The sequence below is a fragment of the Panthera leo genome, chromosome A3, assembly GCF_018350215.1.
Source record: "Panthera leo isolate Ple1 chromosome A3, P.leo_Ple1_pat1.1, whole genome shotgun sequence".
Lineage (NCBI taxonomy): Eukaryota > Metazoa > Chordata > Mammalia > Carnivora > Felidae > Panthera > Panthera leo.
The window spans coordinates 98,954,707-98,974,710 of NC_056681.1; the positions used below are offsets into that span (position 1 = coordinate 98,954,707).

The window sequence follows — 20,004 nt, forward strand, 5'->3', positions numbered from 1 at the left end:
CTACACTCACAATTTTTACTTTAAATGCACATTAATTAAAATAAACTAAAATACAAATGCATAAATGGCCATAGAATGAGAATGTGGGTCAAATAAGCATTAGGGTCTATTCTACATCACCCCTCACAATGCAGAGCACTTAAAGACCATCAGTTTGACCATGGTTCTCTCTGTAGTCTTCACATATACGAATACAGATGTCTCCTTCTACCCAACTCTAGGTGTGGCCACATCTCTTCCACTGTAATGGAAGCTCCTTGAAGACAGAGATTGTTGGTGATCTCTGATTCTCCAAGAGAACCTGTTCTGTGAGAAGCCCTGCAAGAGGGCTCAAGACAGGTCTTGTTAAGGCCTCACCACAAGCCTGTATGCTTAGTATTTCCATCTACAAATTAAGATGTTGTGGCAAAGAGACAGTAAATAACTTACACAACAAGGTGGCATAACTAGGAAGTGAGTGGCAGAGCCAAGATTCAGATCTAAGTATCTCTGATTCCAAAGTGTCTGTTCTTTTCAGTTATAGCAGGCTGCCTTCCTAGAAATGTTAAAATATAACTTAATCAAGATATAAAGCAAAACCTTTGGGAAGCCTGTGTCATGGGATTTTACAAATGGAGAAGAATACTAGGCTATAGAACACACAGGTATAGCTCTTAGAAGGGGCAGAAGTAAAAGACAGTATCTTTCAGAATCATCCCTGAAGGATTCCCTATATCCCCAGACACTGAGGAGCTTTCTCTATGGCATCCCTAATAAAAAGTATCTTGACAATGACAGAAGAACAAAGTCAAAGGATGCTGACAGATGATCAACAAATGATGCCAGGGGTTAAAAATAATTTTTTTTTTTTAAAAAAACTCGGTTCAAGGTGATCAGAGAAGGGGGTACAAAAAACAAAACAAAACAAAACAAAAAACTAGGTTGGAACAAAAGGAAGTCAGATCATAGGGATGTACGTATTTTTTGGAAAATATACCCTGCAGTTTTCTACCTCTTAAAGGCCACAAATACCATCAGAAGCTGGACTGTGACAACAGGGTCTGTGCTAACAAGCGATACTGGATGAAAGGTATCCATCCTGTTCATTCAGAAAGCTTTTTCTCAGTGCCAAACAGGTAAGAAATACAGTATCTGTCAAAGAACTTACAAAATGTTACAAATGTCATATCTATTTGTATCACAATGAATAATAAATGGGTTGCTTAGCAACAAAAACTTCCTTTAAAAGAAAGCAAAAAAAGGCCCATGAAAAAGTCAAATCTACCTACAGGAATTATGAAAACAGCTCTTCTCTCTATTTTGAGGTCGTGAAGTCAGCCATAAGAGAATTTAAAGCAAAAAGACTTTAAAATTCTTCTATAGAACATACGATTTTAACTATTTTTTTTTTACTCTTTAAAGTACAACACACTTAAAACATACATATACACATATAGTACAACCTATTTTCAAGTTTAAAGTAAAATGAAAATTCTGAATTTGAATTATGTTTTTTTCCTACATTTTAGGATTAAGAATATAAATTCACTTCAATTCGAAGTTGGTATTCTAAAAAGAGATTAAGTATAAATCTGTACTTTGAAAAAATGTGATACTTGAAAACATGTCTTAAAACTCTTTTAAGAATATGGGGAGGGATGCATCTTTTATCACCAGTACATCGGTCCCAAGTACTAAGTTTATTTCCTAGATTTTTTTATTAAATAGGTGAGAATTTATACCATCGTTTCTTTTATAATGCTATTACTTTCCTATATATTCATGCAAGTGCAGAAAGAAAATGAAAGAATACACACTGACCTGAAATGAGCTCTCGAAAAAGGTAAAATCTGGGATGTGGAAAACACTATAAAATTTAACTTTACATGCTTTTATATCATCTGAAGTTTTACAATAAACAAATATTAATTTTGTAACACGGAATTAAAGTTTAGTTCAACATACTTTAAAAATGACTAAGAAAGCAGCAATTTGGGGAAGAGACTAGGGCTCTGTGATTTGTCAGTCTGACTTTAAAGCTCAGTTTGTTCACAGGCACAGCAAACTGCTTACCCTGAGCCATGCTAAGTCTACCACTTCTCAGCCACGAACTATGGGCAGGACCCTTAACCTCTCTGCATGTATCCTTGTCTTCAGAATGGGGATGGTGACAGCACCTGCACCTCACCAGTGGTGGCGAGGCCTGAATGAAGCAATGTATATAAAGCACGTAGCACGGTGCCTGGCAAAGAGCCCTTTCTCGGTAAGTGTTAGGGGGTGGAAGCTGACATCCTGGAGGAAGAGTAAGGAAAGGATTATAAGCCAAACAGAAGCCAACCTCAGCACTCCTCCCCTTACCAGCTCATATGAATGCCTATAAAGAAAATGACACTGGCTGTGGGGAAGACATCCTGAGTCTGGGTGACTAAATCGAACCTACTGGTTTCTACGTTACTGGATTTTAAAATAGCAAGTGACTCTCCTGAAAGGGACACAATTAAGATCTCTATCCAAAGTGTGCTTGCTCTTCTCCTGCTTTTCTTTATTAGCAAACTCAGTACCATTAATTACCTCCTTCACAGTATTAAAGACTGGTAAGCCCAGATGTGTCTTGCCTCCTTTCCCTGGCGTGGTTCCTCCAACTAGTTGGGTGCCATATTCCAGTGCCTGCTGGCTATGAAAGGTGCCCTGAGGGGAAAAAAAGCACAAGACTCATGAGAAAAGACAGGCTGGGAAGCCTAAAGGCAATCTTCAGCAACTTGGAAAAGAAAAACAAATAGGTTAACTATTTCCCAGAATGTGATAGTAACATATATCCAGCAGTCTCAACAACTTGCTAAACCCAGCTCTGAACCCTGAAACAATCCAGGCCTCTGCAAAGCCTAAAATAGGTGTTGTTTGGAGTCTTTAAAAAAAATTTTTTTTAATGCTTATGCATTTTTGAGAGACAGAGCGCAAGTGGGGGTGGAGCAGAAAGAGGGAGACACAGAATCTGAAGCAGGCTCCAGGCTCTGACCTGTCAGCACAGAGCCCGATGTGGGGCTCGAACTCACAAACTGTGAGATCATAACGTGAGCTTAACTGATTGAGCCACCCAGGTGCCCGTTGTTTTTTTTTAAAGGGGATCTCCCTTTATTCAATTTTCAAATTCGGCTGATGGTCAGAAACACCTGTGTGTTTACTTAAACTAACACCTCTTTTTCACTGTTCCCCAGCTCCTGACGTCCTCAGATCCCTCATTTATGCAGTTTAAAATCCATAGTCAATCATTATAAACACACAACAACCTTGGCTCTCTCTCACTTCAACTTACACATCTAACAAAATCACAATCTTGGTAAAATCCAGTTTCCTACCTACTCTAAAATCATACATGTGCAGTCAACCAGTAGCTGGAGAAAAAAAACAGAACCATGCTAACTGATCTCACTTCAAAATTCTGATCACTAACCTTAAGGCAAGCTTTTAATGCTGCCCAGCCAACATCCCGTAGTTCCCTATCCATTCACTCTCCCTCTTCAACCTCAGCACTACAGACATTTGGGTCCCGTGGATTCGTTGTTATGGAAAGTTGCTCTGTGCTTTGCACAATGTTTGGCAGCATCCCTGGCCTCTACTCAGTAGATTCCAGTACCACACCCTCCTCTCCACCCCACTCTGCTGTTGTGACAACCAAAAATGTCTCCATAAATTGAAAGACTATTTTTCACGAGGCTTCTAGGGCTCTACCTCCCCTGGTTGTCCTCTTCTTTCTCTCTCTCCTTAGACCTCTCTTTTGCATCTAAATTTGGCCCCTGAGGATCTCATCCCTTATAATGGCAATAATCCATTTGGCGACTCCTCCCATACACACACACACACACACACACACACACACACACACACACACACACAACACACACACACCTCCATACCCAACCCAAACCTTTTCTTTGAGCTCCAAACTCACACTGTCAACTGCCCACCTGACATTTCCACTTGGAGAACTAACTGGCAGGCATCTGAATGTGCTCAAAACCAAATTCCTGCCCACCCCCCACACTCCCCTCCCACTCCCCCCCATCTGGGTGAATGACAATTCCACTCCTAACAGATGCCAGATCAAAAGTACTGAAGTCATCCTTGATTCTCTTTTTCTTCTATCTCACATCAGACACATTATTGCCCTAACTTCAAAATATACCTGACAGTGTCTCATCCCTTCTACTGCTACCACCATGGTCTAAGTCACCATCAACTCTTGAAAGAATATTGCTCTTGGCTCCCTTTCATCTGTGGTCAACACGGCAGCCAGAATAATCCTGTTAAAACATAAGCAAGATCCTAACACTCCTCTGATCAAAACTCTCCGGTGGTTTTCCACTTCATTCACAGTCAAAACCAAACTCCTTATACGGGCCCGTAAGTCAATACTCGACCTGCATCCTCACATCGGAACTCCTTCACTGCCTGGCCTCATTTACTATTCTCCCACTGCTCATTTCACTCCAGTCACGTTGGCCTTGTGGCTACCACACACAACAGGCACACTCCTGCCTCACGGCCTTGCTGTCCCCTTTGCCTTGAATGCACTTCCCTTGATCCCCATCCACTTGCTTTGCTCTCACATCTCCCTTAGATCTTGACTCAGGTCAGGCTTCCCCTGACCACCTGACGTAAAATCCCCCCTTCCCCACCACCACAACCCCACACACATACACACACTTCTACCTCTGGCTTATTTTTTCCAGAAAGCATTTATACTCTCTAACGAACCACATAATTTACTCATTGGTTTTGTTGCCATGTTTTTCTCCCTCCCACCACTAAATATAAATTCTAAGAAGGCAGTGATTTCTTACTACTTTGTTCACTGAGAAATGGCACCTAAACCAACACAAGACATACAGTAAGCACTCAATAAGCAATTGCTGAAATTGAATGGATCTATATGGTCATTCCATAGAGACCTAAAAATGCTGACCCAACTACTCAAATTCTATTACAGGCATAATAATTGGGACTTCACAAGGGACTTCAGAAATTTCCTGATTCAACTTCTTCACTTTTCAAAATAGATAACTTAGACCCAAGCATGTTAACTAACTTGTCTAAAGTAAATGATGGAGTTTTGAAAAGAACCACAAGCCAATGCTCTCTCTTTAAGCAGTGCTATTCAAAGTGTAGTTTGTAGACTCTAGCTGGTCTTCAGTGAGATAAACACAAAAAGAAAAAGAATAAAAAAATTACAAAAAACAAAGGAAACTGAAACAAAGGAAATTACAAAAAAAAAATTTACAAAAAACAAAGGAAACTGGAAACAAAGAAAAATGAAAAAACAAGAAGAAAAAAATAAGTTAAAAAACAAAAATAAAAATGACAGTGTTTGCCAACTTTTATAGCAATATGATACTGTTGCAACTTTTCTTTTGCTAAAAATATTGGTCTGCATTAGATTGAAAACTAAAAGCAAACAAACACCCAAATTGGTCTTTCACTCTAGACAGCTTAAGAAGCACTGCCCTAGATTACTACTCTGTTAAACAAATTCAAATGGACTTATTTTTAGACCTAAGTAGGGCTAAAAGCTGTTAATAAGCTTATTTTCCTTAGTTTCCCCATTATCACCATCCACGTAAGAATAGAAATAGTTTTAGGAGTTCAAATCCAGTACCAGAAATTCCACCTACTGGAAATGTGCATTGTTGCAATCCACTCTGAAATACAAATATTCCTCATTCATATGTGGAACAATGTATACGCCAAAAAAAGAACTAACGAGACAAAACATAGATTTCCTATGAAGATAAACTCAAAATTTCAGACTTCATTGTTATCTGTATAATAACAGAATCTTAACTAATATGAGACAAGTAAGGTTCCCAATTACTTAAAAAAAAAAAAAAAAAAAAAAGTAAATGAGAAACAACGCAATTGCAAGTAACTGAAAGACACTGAAACCACCTTGGCTTTCAATATTTAGGCAAACCATCACTTAATTCAGGAAGCACAGATAGTTTCAAATATTGCTTATACCATGGACAACTGTTCTTTTAAAAAAAGGTCATAGGATAAGATGTCATAGGATCATAAAGAGTTTAGTAAACAAAAACATCATATATAATAAACTAATGCAGAGAATTTGGATTAATCAAACATTTGATTATATGCTAACACAATTAATATATAACCAAAAGAGGACTGAAAATGATTTTAATTGGCTGAGGAGTGATAAAGTGTACTTCAAATCTTAGGTGAGCATCAGCTTTCTTTTTTTTTAATGTTTTTATTTATTTTTTAGACAGAGAGACAGAGCATGAGGAGGGGAGGGGCAGAGAGAAGGGGAGACACAGAAGCTGATGCAGGCTCCAGGCTCTGAGCTGCCAGCACAGAGCCCAACGCGGGGCTCAAACTCACGAACCGCGAGATCATGACCTGATCCGAAGCTGGACGCTTAACCAACTGAGCCACCCAGGCGCCCCGAGCATGAGTTTTCTTTAGAATACATATACATGGAAGTTAATACTCATAAAATTTATGGTTATCAGAATAAATAAACCAATTTTACCTAGGAACAAAATTTAAAGGTTTCGGGTGTTCCTTTTTTTTTTTTTTTTTTTTTTGATGTGGATTTTTTTTTTTTTAAGATAGTAGAGGAATAGAAGAAAGGTCCAGTTATTTCAAGAAAATAACTCATTTTTGTGCCAATAATTTCAGAAAAAAAGTAAAAAAGCAAAATGACATTTTGTATCAAAAACCTTCTAACCAAGTTTATTTTTTTAAAAAACCCAAACCTATGGAATTTTAAAGCAATTTGTAAGTACTTTATTTACTTTTATTTTTTTTACAATTTGTTTATTTTTTAAATTTACATCCAAGTTTGTTAGCATACAGTACAACGATTTCAGGAGTAGATTCCTTAATACCCCTTACCCATTTAGCCCATCCCCCCTCCCACAATCCCTCCAACAACCTTCTGTTTGTTCTCTATATTTAAGGGTCTCTTATATTTTGTCCCCCTCCCTGTTTTTGTATTATTTTTGCTTCCCTTCCCTTATGTTCCCTATCTGTTTTGTATCCTTAATTCTTTAAATGGGTGAAGTCATATATTTGTCTTTCTCTGACTGACTAATTTCACTTAGCATGATACCCTCTAGTTCCATCCACGTAGTTGCAAATGGCAAGATTTCATTCTTCTTGATGCCAAGTAATATTCCATTGTATATATATACCACATCTTCTTTATCCATTCATCCATCGATGGACATTTGGGCTCTTTCCATACTTTGGCTATTGTCAATACCTATAAACTTTGGGGTGCACGTGCCCTTCTGAAACAGCACACCTGTATCCCTTGGGTAAATACCTACTAGTGCAATTGCTGGGTCATAGGGTAGTTCTATTTTTAATTTTTTGAGGAACCTCCATACTGTTTTCCAGAGTGGCTGCACCAGTTTGCATCCCCACCACCAGTGCAAAAGAGATCCTCTTTCTCCACATCCTTGCCAACATTTGTTGTTGCCTGAGTTGTTATGTTAGCCATTCTGACAGGTGTGAGGTGGTATCTCATTGTGGTTTTGATTTGTCTTTCCCTGATGATGAGCATTTTTTCATGTGTTGGTTGGCCATTTGGATGTCTTCTTTGGAGAAGTGTCTATTCAAGTCTTTTGCCCATTTCTTCACTGGATTATTTGTTTTTTGGGTGTTGAGTTTGGTAAATTCTTTATAGATTTTTGATACTAACCCTTTATCTGATATGTCATTTGCCAATATCTTTTCCCATTCCTTTTAGTTTTGCTAATTGTTTCCTTCGCTGTGCAGAAGCTTTTTATTTTGATGAGGTCCCAATAGTTCATTTTTGCTTTTGTTTCCCTTGCCTCCAGAACTGTGTTGAGTAATAAGTTGCTACAGCTGAGGTCAAAGAGGTTTTTACCTGTTTTCTCCTTGAAGATTTTGATGGCTTCCTGTCTTACGTTTAGGTCTTTCACTCTTTTTGAGTATTTTTGTGTACGGTGTAAGAAAGTGGTCCAGGTTCATTTTTCCGCATGTCGCTGTCCAGTTGTCCCAGCACCTTTTACTGAAGAGACTGTCTTTATTCTGCTGGATATTCTTCCCTGCTTTGTCAAAGATTAGTTGGCCATACGTTTGTGGGTCCATTTCTGGGTTCTCTATTCTGTTCCATTGATCTGAGTGTCTGTTCTTGTGCTAATACCATACTGTCTTGATGATTACAGCTCTGTAGTATAGCTTGAAGTCTGGGATTGTGATGCCTCCTGCTTTGGTTTTCTTTTTCATGATTGCTTTGGCTATTTGGGGTCTTTTCTGGTTCCATGCGAATTTTAGGATTGTTTGTTCTAGCTCTGTGAAGAATGCTGGTGTTATTTTGTTAGGGATTGCATTGAATATGTAGATTGCTTTGGATAGTGTTGACATTTTAACAATATTTGTTCTTCCTATCCAGGAGCATGGAATCTTTTTCCATTTTTTTGTGTCTTCTTCAATTTCTTTCATAAGCTTTCTATAGTTTTCAGTGTGTATTTGAATATTTAGGTATAATCCTATAGATCAAGGGTTGGAACACTATGGCTTGAAGGTATGGTCTGCCACTAGTTTTAAAACTGTTTTACTGGTATACAACCATGCCCATTCATTGACATATTATCTATAGCTGCTTTTGCTGTTATTACAATGTCATTGAATAGTTGTGAGAGAGACTGTGTGGCCCACTAAGTCTAATGTTTATAATCTGGTCCTTTCCAGAATAAACTTGACAACTCCTACCCTAGATTACCAAAATGCCACAGAATAGACATGACAATTCTTTTAATTACAGAAAAATCATTAACTTTTAAATCACACACAAAAAGTCATTAACTGCTTTTATCTTGCCATATCTTCTTTTAAGAATGAAAGGGATACTATGGGTTAAGACTCATGGCTATCTTCTAATTGATTTGGTAGTATTCCTTTATTTTAAAAACATCTGCATCTATTATGATGGAACTATAAATTTGTATAAATGTTTTAAAGGGTAATTTATCAATAGCTATTAAAATTTTAAATACACAGAATCTTAACACTCAATTTTTCTTTTATGAATCTACTTTATAGACATATAAATGTAGACTATGCATTACAGCGTAGAATGATAGGAAGGCAGGAAAGGAGATTCTTATGTTGCATCTTATTGTGGAATCACATTGCACATATATTTAAAACTTTTGCAAATTCTAGGATGTAAGCAGGGGTAGGGAGAGACAATGAATAAGTGAATGAGAATAAATTAAAACACTTCAGACAATTTTGCCTGCTAGCTCCCTTGAAGACCATTTGCCCAGAGAGAGTCCAAAATGAGAAAAGTAGGTGTGCTGATTCTTCCGCGTATCTCAGTTCCCAGGAGCCTCTCTGGGCATAAGCATTTCCCCACACTGATCTGTGTTTAACTGTGCATGTTTTTTGCAAAAGGCCTAAACACACACCATCTACTTTACCTAGTAGTCAATTAAAGAAACAGTAATCTATTCCAGTGCTGGGGGAAAACCAGTGGTGTTAAACTGGCTGAAAGAGAGTATGCGGGTTTCTAACATCATGTGCTCCTGGGGAGGGACTGTCAAGGTAAGTTTAAACAGAGTTTTCATCTTATAGGCTGACTATAGTACCCAGCCCCACCGCCCCCCACCACCAACACCAAGATATAATTCCATCACTGTACTGTATGCTTTTCTGCAACAATCATATATTATAACTTTTGTGATATTAAAACATAGAAGAGAGTTTAAAATGTTTTTGTATATGTAGTATGCATCTTTATAAAACATCTTGACACGTACCTGCTTACCAGTGAAACCCTGGCAAATAACCTTCGTATTTTTATCAACGTAGAGATGTTTCCGGGAAGCTATATAGGAACAATGCCGAATTCCATTCTGTTGCCCTGAAAAGTAAAGAAAATATGACACATTATAATTTCTCCAAACTATTGGACCATGAATTGAACTTAGTGACACACACACAAAAAAAAACAAACAAAAAAACACAACCACCCCAAACCCTCTAATACAGGAGCTATCTTGTGATCATGGAAACTTTAAGTGACACACAAAGACAACAGAAACAGAGACACAAACAAAAAAGGACACTGTTCTCTTCTCCAGTATCCCCTCTACCAAGAACCACAATCTTGTATCCTTTTCTAAATGTATAAAGAAAAGCTTAAGTTTAGAATTTTCATTCCCCAAAGACAAATGGCTCAAATTAAATCCAGGGACCAGGTATCATTTGTACTAATAATGTTTGCTAAACAGCCACATGCTTTGCCCATTTTACTCAACCTTTTTTTTTTTCTTAAGTTTCCTTATTTTTTTAGTAATCTCTACACCCAGTGTGAGGCTCGAACTCACAACCCCGAGATCAAGAGTCACATGCTCTTCCGACTAAGCCAGGCAGACGCCCCTTCCTTACCCAATCTGTTAAAGCCCAACATCTATAAATAACAGGTGAGTGAAGAGCCACACTTTGTTAGGAGAGCTTGTAAGAACTACTCTGCAAGTCATTCCCCAAAATAACATTAAATATTAACATTAAATGTTAACATTCAATCTTAAGTCAGAGATAAAACTTGTCTAATACACAACCAAAGGTTACTCAATTTGATATCTTCTGATGTAAGACACCAGACCTTACATATAGAAGAAATAGAGAAAATGAAATAAATAAGCAGATGAGAGAAGAACATGTAAAAAATATCTAAGTTATTTTCAGCAAACTACCTCAATGAAAACTGATAAATCTCTTTAGTTACTAATACCAGCTCCCGTATTTCACAAGTCAGTAGAAAGTAAAGCACTGATGAAATAAAAGTGTGGGCTACTCTCTGACTACTTTAAAACCTTCATTATAGCCCCAACTTGCTGTCTCTGTGGCCCATCCCTGGCCCTTTTGAAGTGTAGGCGATCCTCTTACCATTGAATTAACCCATAGAAGCTAACTCTAGAAAAGAACATCTTATGACATATTTGTCCAGAGTCTACTCCATGCTTTCTGTTTTGAATCACTGCCTCTTGCCCTCCTAAATCCTCAGACCTTAGGTTCCATAACTGATCTGTATCTGGCCCTTTGGGTATCTCTTGAGCAGTCTTCAACTCCTGTGCATACCTCAGTTTCTAAAAACTTTGAATTTTGGAATCCCTTGTACCTCTAGGGAAGAGACAGGCCAAGATTCACCCTTCTCAACTGGGAGAGGAGTGTTCTATGTGCACACAGATCTGCTGGGTAACAGAGAGCTGCATTTTTGAACTGGAGTATGCTGAACGAGGGACCATTAGGGGGCACTGAGGGTCAAGTCCTGCCACAGTGGGCACAGCCAAGCACCTGAACCTAGGACAGCAGACCCTACAAAGGGAATTTGCAGCCTCAGGGCTCACCCTAGCCAATGCTGTCACTTAAGACCCATTCTTGCCAATGGCTCCATTCTCACAGCTGGAGACCCACAACCACTATACTTGTGGAAGTATTCCCACTGCTATTCCTGACAGAATCTGCTTCACCAGTCCTTTCTATTCCTGGAATCTTCAATACATGGTCCACCATCAGGAATTTTCAGACAGGATAACAGATTCGATTACAAGATCAAATTATAAGATCAGGGTATCTGGAGTGCATACTTGCTAAAAGGCAATACTTGCTTTTTGAAGGTAAAGCTGGGCCCTCCACAAGAATTCTTATACTCACTCTTAAGAAAGGAGAAATCAGACAGTTCACCTCTCCATCCACAGGAGCAGGAGTGGCCCTATCACCCCGAGAAAAGACAGGTCTGCCTACATCCATAAAGCATGGGCTCAACAGCAGAACAACTAAGATCACTATCTTCTTCTTCTTCTACTCCAGACCTCCTAGATCTATGGAGCTTAAGACTTCACAACCCAAGATCTCTGGTGCCCACAAAAACTGCATCAGAAAGTATGATGAAGAGCAGCTGACCTTACACAGTTTCCTAGCCCTTTGGTATTGCTCAGCCTGTGCAGTTGACCTTGACATTCTAAACCTCTGGTGAAGTCGATCTTGGGAGATCTGCCATGCATATGTGTGGACATGTGTGTGCACGTGTGCATGGGATCTCTCATCTACTGTATGAGCCCACGCTCATATAGATGTAACTGCAGCTAAGCTATAATAGACTATCATGACCTTTGAGCCAAATCTAAAATATATGTTTGAACACAAGAAATTCCCGATATTTTGCCCTAACAAGAAACCTACATGATGCCAGACAAGGTGTCACCGGTACTGAAATGAGGATGCTAGAATAATCAAGCACATACCCTAGTTCCTGGAGTTGTCATCATTCATTTATTCAGTCAACACTGTAGATCACCTATGCCAAGCCACAATGCCAAGTATCAAGGATAAAGTGTTGAATAAGAGTCTCAGCCCTCAAGAGACCCACAATTCACCTGAACTGACATAAAGCGGGCCAGAAGTACAGCTGAAAAGTACTGTGGTAGGAACAGGCCTTGGACATCTGGGGTAGATAAACTCTCCTGTCCCAACTCAGTCTGTGTATATTGGGGGGCAGGGGAGGGTTTGGGGCTGGGAGGTCAGAGAGGATAGGGTTAAGGGATGGATTCCTCACTGGGGCTACCTCCAAAATGAGCCCCAGACTACCAGCAGTTCACGCCTAAAATCTCTGCTACTTTATTGACTTCCAACCTCCTAAAGAAGTAGAGGGTTGTATGGTTCCTGGCAATGGCTGTAATCTCTCCACAACTAAAAACTCTCTTCACATCTGCCCTAATTCTAGCCCATGCAACCCCTTGGCCTCAGATCATCTAACCAGACACGTGCACCTGCATAGTAAAGATCAACATGTCACAGGAGATCCCAGATAAGGAACCACTGACTACTATATGCCTCTTTTTCCCAAATACTGCTCCAGGACACGTAGGTCAACTGAATGAGAAATGCTAGCAATCAAACAGTCTCTGAAACTCAAAGGAAAACCTGAGGCGCCCCAGCAAGCCATGATAGTGGTACTCCATAATCACCAAAAATGCTCTTTTAATCCCAGAAACTCACCCCACCCCAGAGGAGCCTGCCCTATCTCTGGCCTTTTACACCAAGCACATTCTCCCAGATACCATGGCTGTGAGGAGGACCTAAGTACAGAGGCTGACTGTACTTCATAGTTCTCCTCACCTTCATCTGTGCCTCCTCTACAGCTTCAGGATGGAAATAATGCCAAATATGCTTATATTCCAAGCAAAACTCACCGAAGTCTTACTTCTATCATTCTTTTCCTCATCCTTTCCTACTTTATAATATCATGGCCCAGAATCGCAGGCTGGAGGCTCCCTAAGAAAGCAGCCTCTCCTCATCCCCACTCCTGAACCTCTTTCCCTTCCTTCCCACAATCCCACCGATCTCTTTCATTTGGCCTGGCAGAGAGCAAGCGACTAGCTGCTGTAAACATTAAATCTGTCAGACCAGCTCTATGCATGTTCTTTCCCTACTTGATTACCTCTCCACTCAAACCATCAATCAAACGCCCAAAGTAATGAAAAATAGTCTATTCTACTTCTGCTGAAGAAAGCAAAGTGGTTTACAGCACAGATCTTCAATTGTCCGTCCACCACTAAAAGGTGCTCAGTCACATTTTGGTTTTAAATGCGAACCTGACCTCTATAAAACTACCGAATAACTAGAGAAAGCGATTTCGTAAGGTTAAATCAAGAACACAAGGCATACACGAGTGGTCCCACCATCTTGCAAATACCTTTCACCTTTCAATTAAGAGAGTCAATGGTACTCAACTCCCTGAGAATTTCACTTGCATTAATTCATGTAAGTTCACATTTAAATAAAACACTGGACAGTGAGGAATCCTTAAGTCTTCACATGACATTCATGACTTGTGAATATAATGGGGCGTGTTTAGGGGATCTGAGATTAAGAAGAATGGAACCTGCAAATACTTTCATGTGGTATACAATACTTATGCCACACACTATGTACGGATGGGTGCACACAATCTGCTACTTTGTTTACTGCCTTATTTCTCAGAAAAATTATTTAAGGTTAAATTTAGTTCAAGATTATTTCAAGTACCATCTAAATACTTTAGAACTTCTAACTGTAAATGCCATGACTATAAGGCCCGTGTCTTGTATACCATAGTGTCTCCCATATGGTAAAGTGCCTTACAGAGTCGCGGTACAACATATGTTCACTGAATTTCAGGACAAGAGACAGGGTCTATAAAAAACACACCTCTATCAAGCTAAATGTCACAAGTTCCATCTCATTTTTCCTACTTAACAGGAAAGAAGGGGAGAAAAACCTACATCCATTTTTGTACATGCAAAGATCACAGGTTTCCCTAAAATTCTTCTAAATATTGCACAGAAGTCCAGCCCTAAATGCTGCTAGCAGTCCTCAAAGCTTTTATCTTAATCTAGTACAAATTCCATACTAACCTTTTTTTTTTTATTAAAGCAAATAGAATCCAGATGCAGTAATGTGATGTAAATAGACTATTTCACAACAGGAAAAAAGAAAGAGCTTAAAGCAAAACATACCATAAGTAGAGATAAGGCAGTGACAGACCAGGAAGTGTTTTCATAACACATTAACAGACAAGGAATTAACTTCAGCAACATGAAGCACCAACAAGGTAGAGACCAAAGCCTAACAGAAAAATGGATAATGGCCATGAACAAGAAACACAACTAAAGACAGACAAATGGTATATCAACAGATGATGAGCTACCTAACTTAACTAATGTTAAGAAAATGAGCATTTTAGGGGCACCTGGGTTGCTCAGTCAGTTGAGGGTCTGGATCTTGATTTCAGCTCAGGTCATGATCTCACAGTTCATGAGATCAAGCCCCACGCCGGGCTCTGCACTGACACCACAGAGTCTTCTTGGGATTCCCTCTGTCCCTCCCATGCTTACATGTGCACACCTACACACAGTCTCTCTCTCAGTCTCTCTCTCTCTCTCTCTCAAAATAAATAAATAAACATTACCGAAAGAAAGAAAGAAAGAAAGAAAGAAAGAAAGAAAGAAAGAAAAGAAAGAAAGAAAGAAAATGAGTGATTTAAATTACATATTAGGGCAGCAGGAAGGCCTGAGGTTTGCCACCAGGAAGAATTTCCCAATGGTGAAGGCTGCAGCTGCCACACCTTGGACCATCTCCAGGGAACGTGGTGGTGATGCTTTCTCTCCAGGTTCTTAGAAATCGGGCAGCCTAACCTTGGGACTGCATCCCAGGAGTGTCTGAAAAGGGCTCTAAGGAAACAGAAAGGCCTAGGCTTGAGTTCATGCTCTGCTGATCACCAGCCATCGACCTGGGACAGATCTTTTGATCTCCCTTAACCTCAGTCTTCCCAACTGTAAATGGAATAACAGCTGCCCACAAGGATTCTGTGATGTTGTTATGAGATGATGCTTGTAAACTGGGTAGCAAAGTGGCCGGTATGCTCCCCAAACTGGGTTAACATCCTACATGAACACAAAGGTAAGTCATATAATTCATATTTTAAGATAAGTCCAATGAGAAATGTTTCATATATGTCCTCATGCATATCCTATATGTTTATCTGTAAATATACTAATCCATGTCTACAAATATTATGTAGTATATACACATATACTTGTAACTTTTTACCCTATGAAACATTTTTAAAGGTGCAGCCTCACTGTGAGAAAAATGGGGATAGTAATATTATGTGCCTCATAGGCAATATGAGAATTAAATGAGTTCATAATATAAAGAGCACGTAGAATGATGCCTACGGTATAGCAAGTGTTATTTCACTCTTCACTATCTATATCATTATGATTATCAATGCAGAATGAGAAGACCACACTGCTCTGAGGTGTTCTTTGTGCCAAGCTATCTGCCAGGTACTAGGGATTCAGAAGCCAACAAGATGGGCTCAGGTCCTACCCACAAGAAGAGTCCTACCCTGTAAGACAGCTAAACATTAAACAAAAAAACACAAAACTACACGAGTTGCACTGTAACAAAGGCTATGGAGGAAAGGGGCTGAGTAATGAGAGGGATGTGCCTTCAACAAGGGTGATAAATTTGTATCATCCAGTTAGCCACATGCTGAGTCCTCTTCCCCAAAGAGAGCAACCACATCATTTATGAAATGGCTGTGGGATGCATGATGAACCTATGGCCAGAGAGTGCCTGTCCAGATGGGACTCAAACCATAGCCTTTTTGACCACTCCCATGCTCCCAACCAATAATCAGAGACTCTGTTCATGAAAATACTCCTCTTCCAAATTACCTCACAAACTGGGTTCCTTGTTACTCATTTATTCATGCATGCACTTATGAATTTAATAAATGGGTATTTACCAATGGTATATTATATATATGTATAAAATATATACACTATCGTGGTCCCTGCCTATAGAACTTTATAGCAGAGTAACTCGGCAGCTGCTAACTCTCAAACCCCAAACAATCCACTACTCAAATGTGAAATTACATATTCATTTAATATTTACTTACAAATGAAGCTTAGCTGGCCAAAAGTGCCATATTTCATCAAATCTAAAATACTACTGAAGTACTATTAAGAACTAATAAGAGAGAAAAAATGCTGCCAATTTATTGTAGATATGCTCAATTATAAGACACATCTCAATTTTAGAAATATTATAATGTAATAAAAGGGGGGGGCTATAGCAACAACACTCCTGTCCTTTGGTAAAACGAGACTGTTTTCCTATACTTACGGAAATTATTTTGAACATCCCCAATTATGCTTCTGTGGAAAAATGAATTTGAGGTCAGAAAATCACATTACTTCCTCATGGCTACGCTGGTACACTTAGATGAAGACCATTTCATATTTCTCAAATAGAGATTTGCTTCTCAGATGCAATGGCAACAGATACTAATATCAGAAACATCACTGCTGAGGGTCCCCTTTCCCCAACTACACTTCCGAATATTTGCCTGATTCCAAAATCAGCTTACACAACTTGGCAAACACATGAAAAAGGCAGGTGGCATCTTTGAGCAGGGTAGTCACCTCAACAAAACAACAAGGCTGCCAAAAATGAAAAAAGAATGAAAATTAAAAAGAAAAAGAGGGGTGCCTGAGTGGCTCAGTTGGTTGAACATCCGACTCGTGGTTTCAGCTCAGGTCATGATCCCAGGGTTATGGGATCGAGCCCTGCATCAGGCTCCGGCATTGGGCATGGAGACTGCTTAAGATTCTTTCTCTCTGCCCCTCTCCCCGGCTTGAGCTCTCTCGAAAGAAAGAAAGAAAGAAAGAAAGAAAGAAAGAAAGAAAGAAAGAAAGAAAGAAAGAAAGAAAGAAAGACAGACAAGAAGAAAAGAAGAAAAGAAGACCACAGACCACAGCTTCAGAAGGGAACTATAGTGTCACAAAGCATGTACTAGTAAAAAGAATACTACAGAGTCAGAAAACCTGAGTTCTAATATCCATTCTGATATTGGCCAGGAAACTTTCTGAGTTTATTTCCTCATTTGCCAAATAAAGACATGACACTAGTTGGATTGTAAAGTTCACTTTCTGGCATTAAAATACCATAATTCAGGGACTAAAAATACTGCCTCCTGTTCCCTATTTATTCTACAAGACCCAACCTACAGGAATCCCTGGCTTGTGTTTAAAATGACCTTGTACGAGCCCCTGGGTGGCTCAGTTGGTTAAGCGTCCGACCTCGGCTCGGGTCATTATCTCGCGGTCCGTGAGTTTGAGCCCCGTGTCGGGCTCTGTGCTGACCGCTCAGAGCCTGGAGCCTGTTTTGGATTCTGTGTCTCCCTCTCTCTCTGACCCTCCCCCATTTATGCTCTGTCTCTCTCTGTCTCAAAAATAAATAAACATTAATAAAAATAAAAATAAAATGACCTTGCATAGCTTTGTGTTTGTTGAAACACTTTACTAACTCAACTTCAAATGTGCTTATAAAATCGTTAAACTGGCTCATGGAAGAAACCTTCCTTATTTTTCATTTTATTTTCTTTCCTCACTTCAACTGGATTCTTTCCCTTTTTTCATAAACTATAAAACTGGTTTGTTCTTGCTTTGTTCTTTGGGTTGTTTGGGCTCAAAAATTTCTAAACATTCCAACAGGGCTCTGGAAGACACCTACAAAGTGTTTGAGTTGGTTTTTTTTTTTGTTTTTTTCCTAAAGCAAATCAATATTGCAACACTTGCGACCTTCAGCACAAATGTACCCTTCAGTTGCTACTGAAACTTAAGAGGACAGAGGAAACAAAATTCTCTAGCATCTCTAGTTCTATTACTAACCTCAGAGCATAAATAAGTTCTGACCACGCTAAAAAAAAAAGTTTGCTAGGTGGAACTGTTGTGGCTGCTGTTTTACTAGTGAAAGTGGAAATGGGTTTAAAAATGCGGCCTGAGTAGATTTGGAGGATTTAGAGGGATTTCTGCACTAAACACTATAGTCTGTAACCCCTCTAATATAGGAGATAAATTAGTTTAGATCTCAGACTCTCAGATTCTTAATAACAGATTGATCACATGACTAGGATAAATGAAGACCATTTGAGCAACAGAAAACTACACCTGATGGTTTTTTAAGGCCCTGTGTAGGAAAAAAGAGCTCCCAGTTCTGTGAGCAAAGGGTTACTAAATATTGGTAAGCGTGGATTAAAGATCCTGATTCTTTAGACACTTCTCTTAAGACTCTCCTCCTACTAAGACAGCAGACCTACCTGAGGCTAGGATTTTTCAGAAACTCAGAGGAGCAGGACCCCAGGTGAGAATGACATGGCTATAATTAATCCCTTTTTCTCTTCTGCTTACAATACATTCAACTGTCCTTTAAATTATACACAAGAATCTCCAGAAAACTTTCCCAAATAAACCCAACTTTTTCCTACTTGCCAAAGTTATCTAGCCAGATGTTTGTCCTACCAGATGTGGTCTGGTTAAGGAAGTGTAGCTATTAAGTGCATACTCATCCTCCCACACTTTTGGAATGCAATCTTCTCAAGAAATGAATTAAGTCTTGTCCAATACTCAGTACAAACCGAATTAGGAGTGAAGTGTAAGAAAGGAAGAATAAAACTATCGCTGAGTGTGTATTACATCCCGGGTACCTTATATAAATTGTTTCAATAATTCTGCACAGTGAGCCCAGATTATCCTGTACTTCATCATTTCCAGGATGCACATTTTTTCACTTTTCAAGATGTTCTAAATCTGGATGCATCTGACAACTCATAATGGCATGGCACAATTTTAATTAGCAATCATTTTCTACTGTTAGTAGTAGACAAAATAATGGTGCCCCATACAAGTGATGATGTCTCACATTCATTAAAATATTATTTTCATGGGATTGGAAACAGAAATTGAGAAGCAGATTCAGAAAAGTGCCTAGGGTTACTACACAGACTGTAAGGGACTAACCAGACTTCAAATGTGATATGGTTAATTTCAAAGTCTCTTCCTATACAGTCAACCTAACACAGAGACTTTGAACACAGCAAGAATTTTCAATAGTCAGCATTACTCAAAGACTAGCAACCTTGGGTATTAAATTTTCAGGAACCGAGGAGTCCACACCGCCTGGTGGAGACACTGCAAATAGTTGGTTAAGGTACCAGCCAAACCTAAACTTCTAGGAGTCTTCTGGGCTATGCTGACTCTGGGGTGCAGAACCCAGCTTTCTGCTAAGTCTACAATCTACAGGGAAAAAACAAAAACAAAACCAAAAACAAGCGGCAGCCTTACTCCCTCTCCCCAATTTGCTGAGACATTCTTCCCCCATCTCTCAATCTAGACGCTCAACTCTCCCAGCTGAGTTCATCCTGGACCACCTCACCTCTCACTCCCAAATAGGGGCAGTCTAGATGCCGCCCCCATCCGGCCATTCATCATCGCGGGCGCTAGAGCATGCCCCCAGGTCTGCAGGGCTCCCAGACCCGAATCTTGGCTCGGCCACCCTACTTAGGCCAGCAGCCCAAGTCACGCCCCCCACCCCACAAAGCTCCAGCAAAGCTCCTTCCGCCCCAGGAGGTCCCCGACG

The 20,004-nt window shown here is 39.5% G+C and overlaps 1 protein-coding gene across 3 annotated transcripts in view; it reads right to left on the reverse strand.

Annotated features, from left to right (window-relative positions):
• The window catches only part of SUCLG1 (succinate-CoA ligase GDP/ADP-forming subunit alpha), a 48,684-nt gene that overhangs the window by 21,475 nt on the left and 7,205 nt on the right, over positions 1-20,004 (reverse strand). For 2 of the 3 annotated variants that reach the window (XM_042932841.1, XM_042932839.1), the window contains exons 2-3: positions 9,789-9,892; positions 2,551-2,667 (exon numbers count right to left, since the gene is read on the reverse strand). In XM_042932841.1, coding sequence (XP_042788775.1) covers positions 2,551-2,667; positions 9,789-9,892 — 221 coding nt within the window. Of the gene's footprint in view, positions 1-2,550; positions 2,668-9,788; positions 9,893-19,800; positions 19,977-20,004 lie in introns of those variants that run through there. The other variant, XM_042932840.1, reaches the window with a different exon arrangement.